This window comes from Diuraphis noxia, unplaced genomic scaffold (genome assembly GCF_037042655.1).
Source record: "Diuraphis noxia isolate RWA-SAM2 unplaced genomic scaffold, SU_Dnox_SAM2 contig0005, whole genome shotgun sequence".
NCBI classification, from domain to species: Eukaryota; Metazoa; Arthropoda; class Insecta; order Hemiptera; family Aphididae; genus Diuraphis; species Diuraphis noxia.
In genome coordinates, this window is record NW_028301715.1 from 18704861 (window position 1) to 18718805 (window position 13945).

Below are 13945 nucleotides of genomic sequence, written 5' to 3' on the forward strand. Positions count from 1 at the left end.
ATAAATTATGTAAATTTAAATTGGAAATAAATATTGTGGCATGTAATTATTAATCTTTAAGGACATATCCCAAGTAAGCAAATATCTTAAACTTGTTTTTTTATAGTTTAAAAAAACCTCCTCTAAACCCTACAGCTATTAATACAGGAAACGATATTACGTCGTACCCAAACGTTCCAAACAATTTACATAGCTATATCAAATTTAATTATTGTTAATTTAATATTATCTGTTTGGCACTGTAGGGATGCAGGGAGGCAGACTTAACCTAATGATCGACCGAAAAATTTAAAAAAAATAAAACAAAACTATAAAATAATAATAATTTTCATCGTTTCCTTACGTTGATCTGTGGCATAAATTCAGGCAGGTTACAATCGCCTGGGTATAGAGGCAACACGACAGGCACTTCTGATTGCATTACTAAGCCCCTCTGGCAAACAGACTGGCTGAAATTTATTTGAAACAACGTTTAAAATATGGGAAATATTAAATTATATTGTGATAAATAAATGAGTAAAAATCATTAAATCAAGTATTTATTTTGTGAAATGTCTAATAGAGTTAAAAATAACCTTAAAACACATAGTATAGAAAAATTAAGTTAGCAACTCCAACATTCATAAAATTATTGAATTTGTTATATTATATTGCAGAATGATTTTAAAACACATTTTTTGCATTTGAGTTGTTTTTCCAAAATACTTTTACGTCACTCGTTTTTATAATAAATATTATAATGTTGATGTTTATTACCTATTCCCATAACTGTCAGTCAATATAAATTTGTCGATACTCCACTTGGACAGTCCATTTGATAGCCATCCTTTGTAAGCAGTGTATGTGATCTGAACTTTACTGAAGCCCTGCAACGCGGGATGTGGCACGATGATCTTTTTCATTGTCTCGCCCACCGACAGTGCCGCGTCGTCTTTGCTACGACAATCAAAATGCGTGAAAATATTATCACTTAAAATCTATGATGGGAAAAGTGTTATAGTCTTAGCAATTAATATCTTAATGACGCGTTATGTGTAACCTTTTTTATTTTTATTCAAATAATAATTATGTCCTCTAAACGATTTTTGTTAAAAGAGTAAATATGTATACGATATGTGTTTATTAAATAATTGCATATAAATATATAATACTCCCTATTGCTGATTTCAACACTAATATCAAGCTTGTGAAAATATGAGGTATAATAGGCGATAAATCACAAGAAAAAACATACCATCAGTCCGATTCCGTTCAAACATGACATTTTTTTAAAATTATTATGAGCAAAAAGGAAATATACGTACACGTTATTTAAGGTATAAAATGCAATAGTTATTTATCGAACGTTAATACTTACTTTGTGATAGTAAACGTTTCGTTTATATCGAGTGGACCAAACAAAACAACTTGTATTTTTCCGTAACTGACCACAGGCAGCGCACTAGGAGAATTGTGGATTTTGACTATGTATTGGTGCGCTATAATTATTATGAGGAAATAAAATAAAAGAAGTATTTTTAATAATGTTAAGAATTACAATCATAAGCGTTTTTTATTATAATACCTCAGCATTCTTTAAAAATCAATTAGTTCAAAGTCAATTTGCAATATTATAGTCTTTCAAAAGTCGTGTTTATCATATTGTTAAATGTACTCGAAAGTGACTAGAGTCTCGGATGAACTGAGTATAGCCTGAGAATTGAAATGAGATTATGTAACTGGCTTTCAAATTAGCCATCGAGGACTTGTTATAATATGTATAGTAATGTGTGAGTGTTATAATTGTAACAGCAATTTTTGTACAATCAACATGAATTGTATTAAATTAATCCAAATCGAATTAACTTACAAAAATTAAATCAAAAAAAATTTAGAAAATTTTTGCTTCGGTATAGAATAATGGCGTGGTATTATGATTTAACATATTATTAAAAACGTTTAATATTAAAGTAGGCGTCTATAATAAACATATATTATATTATACCACTTCCTATATATTATGTAAAACAATATATAAATATATTTTGTATATTGAATTCGAAGTGGTCAAGAATTCGTTAGGTTTACATCACCAAATGGCAAACATGTTATCGATATATTTTGACAGTTTTTATTTTTAAATGTGCTACATTGAGTAAATTTTGGACTAGTAATTAAACGAGGACGACCATTTCTCATGCAAACGTAGACGCATAAGAAGACCTTCTAACTTATGTATCAGAACTGAACTGGTTATGCGTAGGTATCTGTGTAGTATCCGCCACCACTAATTTAAAATATACATTAACCAAATAAATCAAAATTAAAAAGCTAGTTCTAGTTTCTGAAACAATCATGAAATATGTAGGTACCTGCATAAAATACCTCTAAGTTATTCTTAGGTAGGTAAACAATCGCACGTTGCTTATTTGGCCTAATACACACACGATTCGACTATATTTTCCCAAGTCGCAAGCTCACAATATTATTCAATATGTGATCCAGGCCCAAAAATGTATTTTGCTATGTATTGGATTATCGATTTTTAGTTTGAACAATTTTTTGGTTAACTGATTACGATAATACTACATCACACATTTTACGTCTCCACAATAAAGGCATACTGTTGTTAGATATACAAGCTACTTGTGCAAAATTGTAATTTCCTTATGTGCCCATTAATTTTTGGTACCATAATATATTGATACGGAATGTGCTATGGATAAACGCAACTATCATGGTTGTAGTATATTTTAATATAATGTATGATAATAGTGGTCGTCAAAAAAAGACTGTAAAGTTTATAAAAAAGAATTATGCGAAAATTAAATTCAGTTAGAACACAAGATCTTTAAGTTAGATGTTAATAGTAAATAAATAATAAATTTAACTCACTAAAATTAAAATTAATATGAATAAAATATCAACTCAACTCAGTTTTAAAAAAAGTTAACCCACTCTTTTAATTAGTAGGAAAATGGAATGTGGATCGCTAAAGAGTATTCACGTATAGAGTTTTTATTAGGAAAATCAGATATACAAAGTATTATTAATATCTATTAATTTGTTAAGTTATTTTTATAGGATAAGTACCTTGTTGATACTAATAAATAAAGTATACAATTATTAAAACCAAATATTATAAAAATATTTTTAATAATAACTTGATTCGGGTTATTTTGAAATTAACTCGAAAATTCAAAGTTACCTAAGCTAACTAGTTTAGTTCCTAAGTGAATCAAAAACCGAACTAACTGATTATGTTAAAAAGTTATCAAACATAGATAATTTTTTAACTAGACAATGCCCTATCACCTTTGCCAATTTTGTACGGATGAACACGGACTCATTGCACTCACGGCAATCAACCTGCACACGTGTCTCACAATAACGAATGTTATTTATAATATTTACCACAAAACGGTTCCTCGTCTCTCGTCAGTAGGTACATTTTACCGCGGGCTGGAGACTTGTCCGAGTGATATCCCATATTGCCGCACTTCGACTTATCCTTGCATGGGAAGCACTCGCCTTCCAGAAACTTCTCGTATGACTCGCATGGCACGGCTGGGAAGGCACAGCTTGGTGACACGCTGTCTGTAAAGAACTTGTATGCCCTACGATGATTACACAGGCTCCTACCGTACACTTCAGACGCAGCTGAAATCAAACGCATTTCAAATTAAAAATTATATAGTCGAAACAACGAAATATGTTATGTATATCATACGGTGAAAAAAATTAGTGGTCCTTATCAATGGAACTGGCAAGCAAAGTGATATTTAGAAGTTTTTAATTTTATAACATTGACGCAGTGTAAAAATTGTACACAAAATCTATACACGAGTAGATTTATAATAACAATGGTTATTTATGTATCTTTAGGCAACATTTAAGTTAAAATAACAAAGTGTCTTTTTACAAAATATAGGAAGAAGTATCTCAGTTTTAAATTACATTTTTTTTTCATATATATATATACCATAATGTGGAGCATTTTTTTTCGTTGTGTATTGTTGCCTAATGTACATGAAAACTAATAGCTAATATAACTTACTTATAAGTAACACAGTACTTTTTCATATGAAAATAAATCATATTTGAATAACAAAACAAATATTAATTTTTTTTTTAAATCAAATAATCGATGTAAAAGAAATTACGTACTTTATAAAATATTTATAGACCATCACACTATTGGCGCTGCTTTTAGTTAACATATAATTTTACTATTTTTTTAATTTTTTTTTTTTTTACATATACATGTAAAATATGAACTGGACATAATAAAACTATTAAATATTAAGAAATGAAAGAAAAAAAATTATAATAGTTCAATTATAATATGCAAAAATATGCCACATATATGCTTATAGTATAACATCTGAGGATTTTTTTTTCATATAAGTACTTTATTATTTTATATTTTTATGTAATATTATAAAAATTATTTACAATTTTTTGAAAAAAAAAAAACGATATTCAAAAAAACATTTCTAACCAAATTTGTATGTATCTAATTATATGTCAAAGAGTGCCCTATGTACCAAGATTCATATTATAACATATATTATTAATATAGCTCTTATTATTTTGAATATTTTGGAACTCACAACTTTTTATTTCTATTAAATGCTTCTATTTTCAGGTAAAATGGTGTTGTATTTAAGTGATAAGTTTATTTTTTTTATCATTGGATCACTATCGTGGTCTATAATAAAGACAGACGCATATTTCGTGATTTCGAGCTGATGTTTAATTCGAACGTTGCTGAAGCTTAGTAAAAAAATTATTACATCAATTGCCTGAAACATATATCATTATAATAATAAATGTATTTGACTATAGGTATAGATTTGGTGGTCTGTAGACATGCGATTGCAGAATATTGTTGAGCAAGGGTCATGTTATATTATTAGTTATGATGATAGTTGGCTCACAACTTAGAATAATAATAATTGAAATCAGATACTATATTAAAAAAGAAAGAGTTTTTTGGCAGCATAGTTGACTCGGAACGCACCCATTCATCTATCGTTTGTTTCGTTATGGGTGTATTTAATAAATCTGAGTAATATCATTATAATTTATAATGCAGTGGTCATTAAATATCAGTCATAGCGAGATTTCGTAAAATTAATGTAGTTGCACAGTTGCAGTTCATATATTATTACTGCATGATTTTTGGCTTTATGACGAAATTTCGTATCCAACTATATACAAAAATTATATTCTATGCTGTGAAAATACTTCAATAGCATAATTATAATAAAATAATATTGAAATACATATTATCGTTTTACAGGTTCATGATGATCCTACGTGTCGTGCGTGATTGCAGACGACAATAAATATACCACCACATTTTCTGTGTGACTGTGTCAAATCATAAGAGTTATTAATATTTGGAACGAGTAAAAAATATAACGGTTTTAAACTCATAACTGTGTTTACAAAACAACTCCCATCGAATATTGCACGTTAGCATACAATTGGTTTTTGAATTCAACAAAGAATAATACTTTCACGGTAGATATGTAAGTGGCATATACACACTATTCATGTATTAATAATATGGAGCCAGACACTTTATTCAGTGACCATAAATACGTATATACCTAGGTACAGTGTTTATAATTGTTACGAAAAATGAGAGGATTTGAAAATACGCGTAAATATATAATATAATAATACAATAATATAGCGGTGAACGTGGAAACCCCAAGCCACTACATCTATTCAATTGCATGGAGATAGATTCGTTAAGAATTAATATAATAACCCGTCAAGTAAAACACATTTAATATTCATAAAAAATTGCATAAAACGAGGTTTAATAAGATCATTTTATAGTTTATTCTATATACTTACCTACCTAAAGTATTATATATTATTATATACGGGTCAGTGGGTTTATTGCTGTAGATAAAATCGTTTTTTTTTTTTTAAATTCTCAACTGTAGTAGAACATTTACGATATCATTATAAGATATTATATGTTAATAGAATGTCTATTATAATTCTGAATTTTTTTTAGGTGTATTTTTTTTGTTTTTTATACAAGCGACACATGAATAATAATGACGTTAAAAAAAACAATTGCACGTTATAATAACATTTATTATCGAGTTAGTCTTGTCTGGGTATGCTAGTTTAACCTACACTTGCGTAACATTTACATATTATTATTGTTTACTATACATGAACAAGTGAATCTTAGATGGACCGATTTTAAGTTTTATTGTTAACTGGTGGTTGGTGCTTTTAATATATTTTAACAATGGTTCAAACAGAAGTCTACCTGCGACTGCCACTGTTAATCAAGTGCAGTGTACATTTATTAAATTATGTTATAATAAAATATTATAGGTCGTTATACCAATATAAGGTAAACCGGTTACCTGTAGTCAACCCCAATAATGGGTCTAAGTATAATATTGTCGCATGAGTGTTTTTCAATTATTTTTTGAAGGTATCTTTTTTTCCGGAATGCAACTCGTTCAAGTATATTATATACTGCTGCAGTTTTGATTCATACACTGCATTACATTTTAATATAACCGTACCTACGACAGTGTGACAGTGGTTTTAGTGGTTTTACAAGACGTATTATTATTTCTCATCTTAAAACAAAATTTAGTCAAAATATGTGCTGTATGAATGCAAATTAAGTGCCTATATTAATTCAAAGATTTATAGCACACTGTAATAAACAACCAATTTTTCTGATATTTAATAAAAAATTACACACAATATACTCGTCAAATGCGAATGCATTATATAAAAACGTTTTGATTTGAGACATACGTCACACACGGTGGCACACATATGTACAGTTAAATACAACGCCCAAACATTAAAATAATGAAAAAATATTGTATCATTTTTACGTATCTATAAAAAATAAAACAAATCTTATAAAAAGGTGCGACATGTTTGGCTTGGACATTATATAGTTTTTATATAGACAATTATATATATATTATGTAGATAGTATATGTATAAGAGTGTGTCGTTGGATTGTCTCTCTACAGAAGAATTAGATTCGAGAAAAACATTGCTACTTAATTCCCAAAAATACACTCATTCATTACGGCAATGGAATTTAAACTAAAATTAAAAGAAAATAACATTGTATCAAGTACCTATAGCATCTAAGAAGACGTTAAAAGTTTCCAAATGTTTAAACTTACGACGAATAAACGTGGAAAGCTGAAACGTTATTTATAAATAAATTTTAATTTTAAGGATGGATAAATTAATTTATTGCTTTACATATTACACATGATTAAAAAATAAAATCTCATGATAGTATCCGTACATATAAATTATGCAGTGATTCACAACCGGTGTGCACGTAATACGCGTAGTGTAATTTTGTATCACACAAAACAATTTGTTATACACATATTTTTGGATTTTAATGTTATTTACAAATTTATAACACTCGTATTGCCTTGATGATTTATATGTGTTGCTGTTTAATTTGATTTAAGTTTGCAGAACCTATCTTATTTATCTGAAATCGTGTATTTTGGTACTCCCTTACATTCCACGAAAACGCCATTTCAGTACAAGGTCTTCCAACTCAAATATTTCGTGATAACTCTTAGCGTGAACACTGTAAATTATAGGTACCTAATAATAATAATAACAAAATCGATTTTACTCTAATCTCAGCTCCGACATATTCTAGAACTTTAAAGTCACTAAATACACTCAAGGATACCCTACCGGTTATTCACGTTTCATGTGCTTAAGAGACAGATATCCTGCGAACATTTCATCGCAAAAATAATATATAGGTACTCACACCAAATTATGTCGGTAACAGCGCCAACGAACAGGTTGGAGCAGCCCTTCTGCATGCGGCCGCCGTTTGGGTAGTAGTCCACGTGGCCCATGGGCTGCCAAGCGCCCAGGCCTCCCAGTATGAGATTTTCGCCATTGGAGTGGATCACGTCTACGAACTTGGCATCCGTTGAGTCCAGTCGGGTCTTGGGATCCTGGTTCTCGAACAGCGGTCCTGCTGGGTCCAGGCCAGTGATCCTACTAAGGTTCTTCAGCTCGGCACCAGCATAACCAGCCGCGTGCGCACCTAGACTGAAGCCGATCAGATGCACGTTCTCTATAGGAAGATTTGCCTTAGCCGCCAAGCCGGCGATGAGCATCGCTACCTGTTTGCCGACCAGCCGTGTGTTAGCTGCGGCCCGCACGTAGTTAGGTATGATTGCGCCCGCCTCCCAGTCTACGCAGATCACATTGCAGTCAACCTGTGTCACAAACACAACAGTATGGTCAAAAATCATTGACAGACATCTTATAACTATGTAGAATCTTAGTTCCTTCATAAGTCTTCTTATCTAAGCCTAAAAATTATTATAATAATTTAAATTTGTTAATCTAGTCATTGGAATATTTTGGTGGCGAGAAAGTATATTTATATTTAAAAAAATTTACTAGATATTTAAATATTTTGTCTAAAAACAGACAAATTCGTAAATGATATCTCACGACCACCATGTGTACATTATAAATATACATTTTTATGTCATCCGTTTTCCAATCATAAAATATCATGACGTAATTGGTGAAAAATTGGAAACACGTGCAAGTAACTTCTTCTGGTATATACAGCAACCACTAGGTCAACAACGGCAAGTGCAGCGAAGGCACATAATATTACTATTATTATAAATATAGAGTCACGGGGTCGTCGGCGTGAGCTCGTAATTGGCATGTCATAGAACGGAAAACCACATTCGTCGTAATATAATAACGTTTCACTTGAATACTCGTATTATGATTTTCGTCTGTGAGAATTATTCCGATACAAGCGATCATGTCTGACAACGACGGTCGAGTAAAACGATTCTCCATGTCCGTTTTTGATGACGGTGGACGTCATTATGTAGATATTCAATGATTTTTAGTTGTACCTTCATTAATTCAGCTTCCGTAGAACATTTCATCAATGTTCATTATTATATTATTATTTTTTTTTTCAATACGTACAATATACTACATTTAAATATAAATAAATTATGTCATTCAGAAATTGTGTAGCTAAAAAATAGTGAATATAATTTATTATTAAAAAGTTATACAACAAACGATGAATTGTTTACGAACAGTTATATATATATATATACAGTTATATATACTAATATTTTGTCAACAGTCATAATATTTCTTCCCAGCATCTTGATATCTTATTACTTGTTTGAGAATGAAAATTTGATCTATTGTTGATCTACCTTTTCTGAAACAACATTGGTATCTTCCAACGATCTCATCAGCAAAGGGAGCTAACCTCTGTAACAGGATTAACGATAGTATTTTGTAACAGGTATCTAATAGGGAGATTCCTCGGTAATTTTTTGTTTCTAGTATATCACCTTTCTTAAATATTGGACAAATTATGGCTGTATTCGATTCTTCAGGTATCTGTTGTTTTTCCCAAATTATGTTGATCAGTTTCCACACTTGATTTTTCACTGCTTCTCTGCTATTATTCACTAGTTCTGCTACTATGTGGTTTTCTCCAGGCCTTATTATTTTTCAGTTTATTAATCGCCGCGTTGATTTCCGATTTTGAGGACGAGCTAATATTTGGCTCCACCATTTATCATTATATGGTATATTTGGTTCTTTACCATTCGATTTGGTGCTATCCATGTTTGTTTATAAATGTCTTTTCTAGGGAAGTATGTGCTACTTAAGGTCAATCCATTAATTATACAGAAGTTAATTAAGCGTGTGCCATTGTCATTACTTCTGTCATGGAGACTTTCTCGAACTATGGTTGGTTGGTACATCTTCTTTCTTCCCACTTTAGCATTTAAGTCTCCAAGTACAATTTCGACACAGTAATTGGGTATTAAATCCCATATTCTGTCTAGTTCTTCGTAAAAACTTTCTTTGATATCCTCTCCTTTTTCTTCCGTTGGTGCGTAGCAGTTAATTATTACTATGTCAAAGATGTGTCCTGTTAACCTCATATAGCATATGCGTTCACTTATTGCTTGAAATGTTTTGACATGTGGTAAGATAGGCTCATTTACTACAAATCCTACTCCATTTTCGTACTTTCCGTTTCTGTTACCACTATAGAAAATTTTTTTATCCTCCTTTTTTATGTTTCCTTCACCTGGCCATCTAACCTCTTGTAAAGCTAGTGCATATATACTATTATAACTAGAGCCCGGAATTATATTTTTTATGAGTCTATGCAGTCAAACGGGGGTTCGAAATCTTTACGAATCATGAAACAGGCATTATAATGGCATTATAATGGCAAAAGTTTTTTTTGAATATTTGAGAATATTTCAAGATAAAAGAATATTTCGTACAATAAAGAATATTAGAGAATATATCGATTAATTTTTATAGATGTTCGATATTTTTGGTTGCAGTGACGTAAATAATATAAATTATAATATTATGTCCGATAATAGTGATAATGATATGATATTGAAAATATACTATATATTTATATACCATCGTCCATCGTATATACGATTGTTATACCCTACGTAGTAATGTGCTGCAATCCACTGTAGTATATAAGATATGTGACATCTAAGATAACAATGCCCGACAAAAAATGAAATTATTACACAAAAATAGCTAGCTCCAAGCAAAATGCATATTTTTGGCATATTTTTCTTATGATTTTTAAAGAATATTGGAAGAATATTTTCAACTTTTTTAAGAGAATATTAGCATCTTATCTTTGCTATTTTTAAAGAATATAATTCCGGGCTCTAATTATAACTGTAAAGAAAATATGAGATTAAAAAAAAAAATAATAATAATACAACTGGCCAATGGCCTAAATGTATCTCTTAGTATACGAGTATGCTGTATAAATAAAGTAATTTTTCGTTATAAAAATATGTAAGCCAAATAGAACTGCACAAATAATATACAATGTTAATACACTCACGCGTTATGCGTTCTTCAAACAGTTATGCCGATTGTATAGACAAACAATTATTTGTTCAAAAAATACATTCATTTATGAAATTTCTAATTAAGTCTTAGGATATAACAAATTAATATACTAACAAACTACTTAACGGGTTAATTAATTTATCGTAATAAGTAATAATAAGAATACCTCACGAATTGTGAACTATCGTCGTGTGTTACGGGGTACTTACAACGTCCATGAGGGCTGATCTCATTTCGTACACCCACACGTTAGAACAAGAGCTACCAAATCCATGGACTATGACTTTTGTTGGGGCGGACACATTGAAAGCTTTGCCAGCCCAGTGCCAAATAGACGTCATGTTTGTGAACGCTACGTCCAACAGTGGTGTGTCCCGTCGGCTCCTCCGTGAGCTGTACAATAAAAATCTCGTGTTTACCTGAAAGTCACGTAATGATAATATTGTAATTATATATCAAAATATTTTACTATACAATTTTCCAAAAATCAAGTGACATTCCGATTTAATACTATATCGGTACAGTGTTTACCTCGTCCGGACGGTTTGGTACCATTCCGATGTAACCGTAAGGGCCGGAAGTGTCGAAACAACCTACTTCTGGATAGCAGGCATTCATTTCTGCCCTTTTTTGCCTATAAAAAAAAAAAAAAAAAAAAACTATGTAAACTATAATCACAAATTCACAACTATTTATCTGTATTAATTTGATTGACCATCATAATAAAATAATAATATATAGTATTCAAATCGATATTTTGCACCAAATAAGAATGGGTATATATTCAGTGTAATATTATACCTACATATTTTTACGAATATGATTTTACATCGAATTTGGGATTTAATATAAATTGTGATTTAGTCATTAAATGGTTATCATTGAATACTGATATGATATTTTTGTAAATAGGTCCGGCTATATTGTAGACATTATATAATATATACCTGCTATGAAACGTATAAAATATTTTAATATTTTAGAATACGAGAAGTTTAATAACATTTTATTATATTTTCTGTAAACGTGTAATTCTAAGTTACATCACAACTCAACAACAATATAATTTGGATTTCCACGTTTTTTATCAAAATTTTTTTTATTTCAAGGCATACTTCACTGCGTGATTATTAGTCAGTAATTAAATTATTTACATTACAGTTACATTGTATTTTTTATTTTAAATTTACTTTATATTATCTTTATGGTTTATTTATTTATATTTATACATTGATTTACTTAAGTTCTATTATTAAATTAGACGACAGAGTTCAGTTTTTTCCTAGTGCCGGGATTTTTTTCCGAGATTTTTTCCCGGTGAATTTTTTCCGCAATTCACAAAAAGAGAGTTTGTAAATTAAGATATCAAACGATCGGTAAACGGAAAACTTGTATGGTCTTTATAATTGTGGGATACTCGTACGATCCAAAATAGTCAAGGTTTCCCAAAATTTTACGGAGAAATAAAATAATAAAATATGAAAAATATTATATTTTTAATTTTATTTCCTCAACGATCAATGATGGGAAACTACAAGCGACTACGAATGAAAATAACCACTATTTTAACCCGTTTTGAATCAAATATACACAATACCTTAACGCCTAAAAATTAAAAAAAAATTAAAATACTTTACAAGACAAATTACACAACGAATTCGAGAGCTATTTATATAAAGAAATTAAAACTGGACAATTTTTAAATAATACAGCAAAGTGTATGAGATAGTTATTATTGATCATAAATTTTATATTTATTTTAAATATAGTTGGGTACCTGCTACTTTGTATGCACTAATTTGTGTTTCTTGTTCATTTCGTTTGCTAATATTATATTTTTGTTTTTAACATATTATTCAAATTTAAATTGTTGACTTGATGGTGATTTATCGAAGCTATATAAATACGCAGTAAATATTTTAAGACCCCTGAATATTAGATTTTGAAGAGTACCATTATTCCGCGTTTTTTATTTCTTTTATTAATTTGTTTTGACGTTGTACTATATTTAAGTTAACTAGAAAATTATATTTTTGTTATAATTTTATTACGTCGGATCCCAAACGGCTCCCGTGTACGGGCAGATGTAAACCCGGCATACAAGTTTCAGGTAATAAAATGTCAACTGTGAACATCCTACCCAATAATAATTATTTGAAAAACGCAACTAATTTCAGAAGAAGAAATTAATATGGCACGATTGCATTTGAAGCTAATCAAAACCTCTCCGTAATAAAAAAAAAAACATAACCCCGTGAAATATGAAAATGACTATTCACGCCCATTTAAAAATAATAATACGATGATGATGGATTATGATAGATATTATTCGGAATGCAGTGATTCTGAAAACACAACATCGGATAGAGACGCAGGTGTTTACGCAACGTTCATTCGTATTATTATTATTATTATTATACATTATAGGGACGCATTTCTAGCCCCAATGGTGAATTATTATTAGGAGGTCGAACCTCCGCAAAAATACTTTTTAATTAATGTATTTTGACTGACTCGTGGTGGGCGTATTCCCTAATACCTGTTTAAGGATATTATTTTGATATCTGCTAGATATATACATTATTATATTAAATATATTATATTATAATGTAAGTACTGATGGGTACTATGGGCAATATATATTTTTTAGATTCTGAGCGGAGCGATGAATGTATTGATTTTACCATGATGTGTGTTTTTATTTTTATTTTTATTAGTTTTTTTTTATTTGTGTCTGTCATCACTTTTTAGGGTAGTAAAAGTGCTTCGATTTTTGACTTTAGTACCTCGTTCAATCAGAAAGTGAATCTATTTGGTACTTTGGGGGGAGGGGGTCAAAAGTAAAAAATTCTTAATACATTTCTAAATAATCGAGAAAAACAAACTAAAAATTAAGGGAAAAACGGGAAATTTTACACACAATCAGTTTTCGACAAAATCGATTTTGGTTTTTGATGTAACCTTAAAACAAATGACTATAGATACATGAAATCCCCACCGAATGTTTATA

The 13945-nt window shown here is 30.0% G+C and overlaps 1 protein-coding gene across 1 annotated transcript in view; it reads right to left on the reverse strand.

The window, feature by feature from the left end:
- Window positions 1-13945, reverse strand: part of LOC107171369 (uncharacterized) — a 40685-nt gene that overhangs the window by 3771 nt on the left and 22969 nt on the right. Inside the window, exons 4-10 of the mRNA XM_089228028.1 lie at window positions 11467-11569; window positions 11145-11354; window positions 7793-8252; window positions 3394-3639; window positions 1358-1478; window positions 757-936; window positions 344-449 (exon numbers count right to left, since the gene is read on the reverse strand). Of these exons, the coding sequence (XP_089084154.1) occupies window positions 344-449; window positions 757-936; window positions 1358-1478; window positions 3394-3639; window positions 7793-8252; window positions 11145-11354; window positions 11467-11569 (1426 nt within the window). The remainder of the gene's footprint in view (window positions 1-343; window positions 450-756; window positions 937-1357; window positions 1479-3393; window positions 3640-7792; window positions 8253-11144; window positions 11355-11466; window positions 11570-13945) is intronic.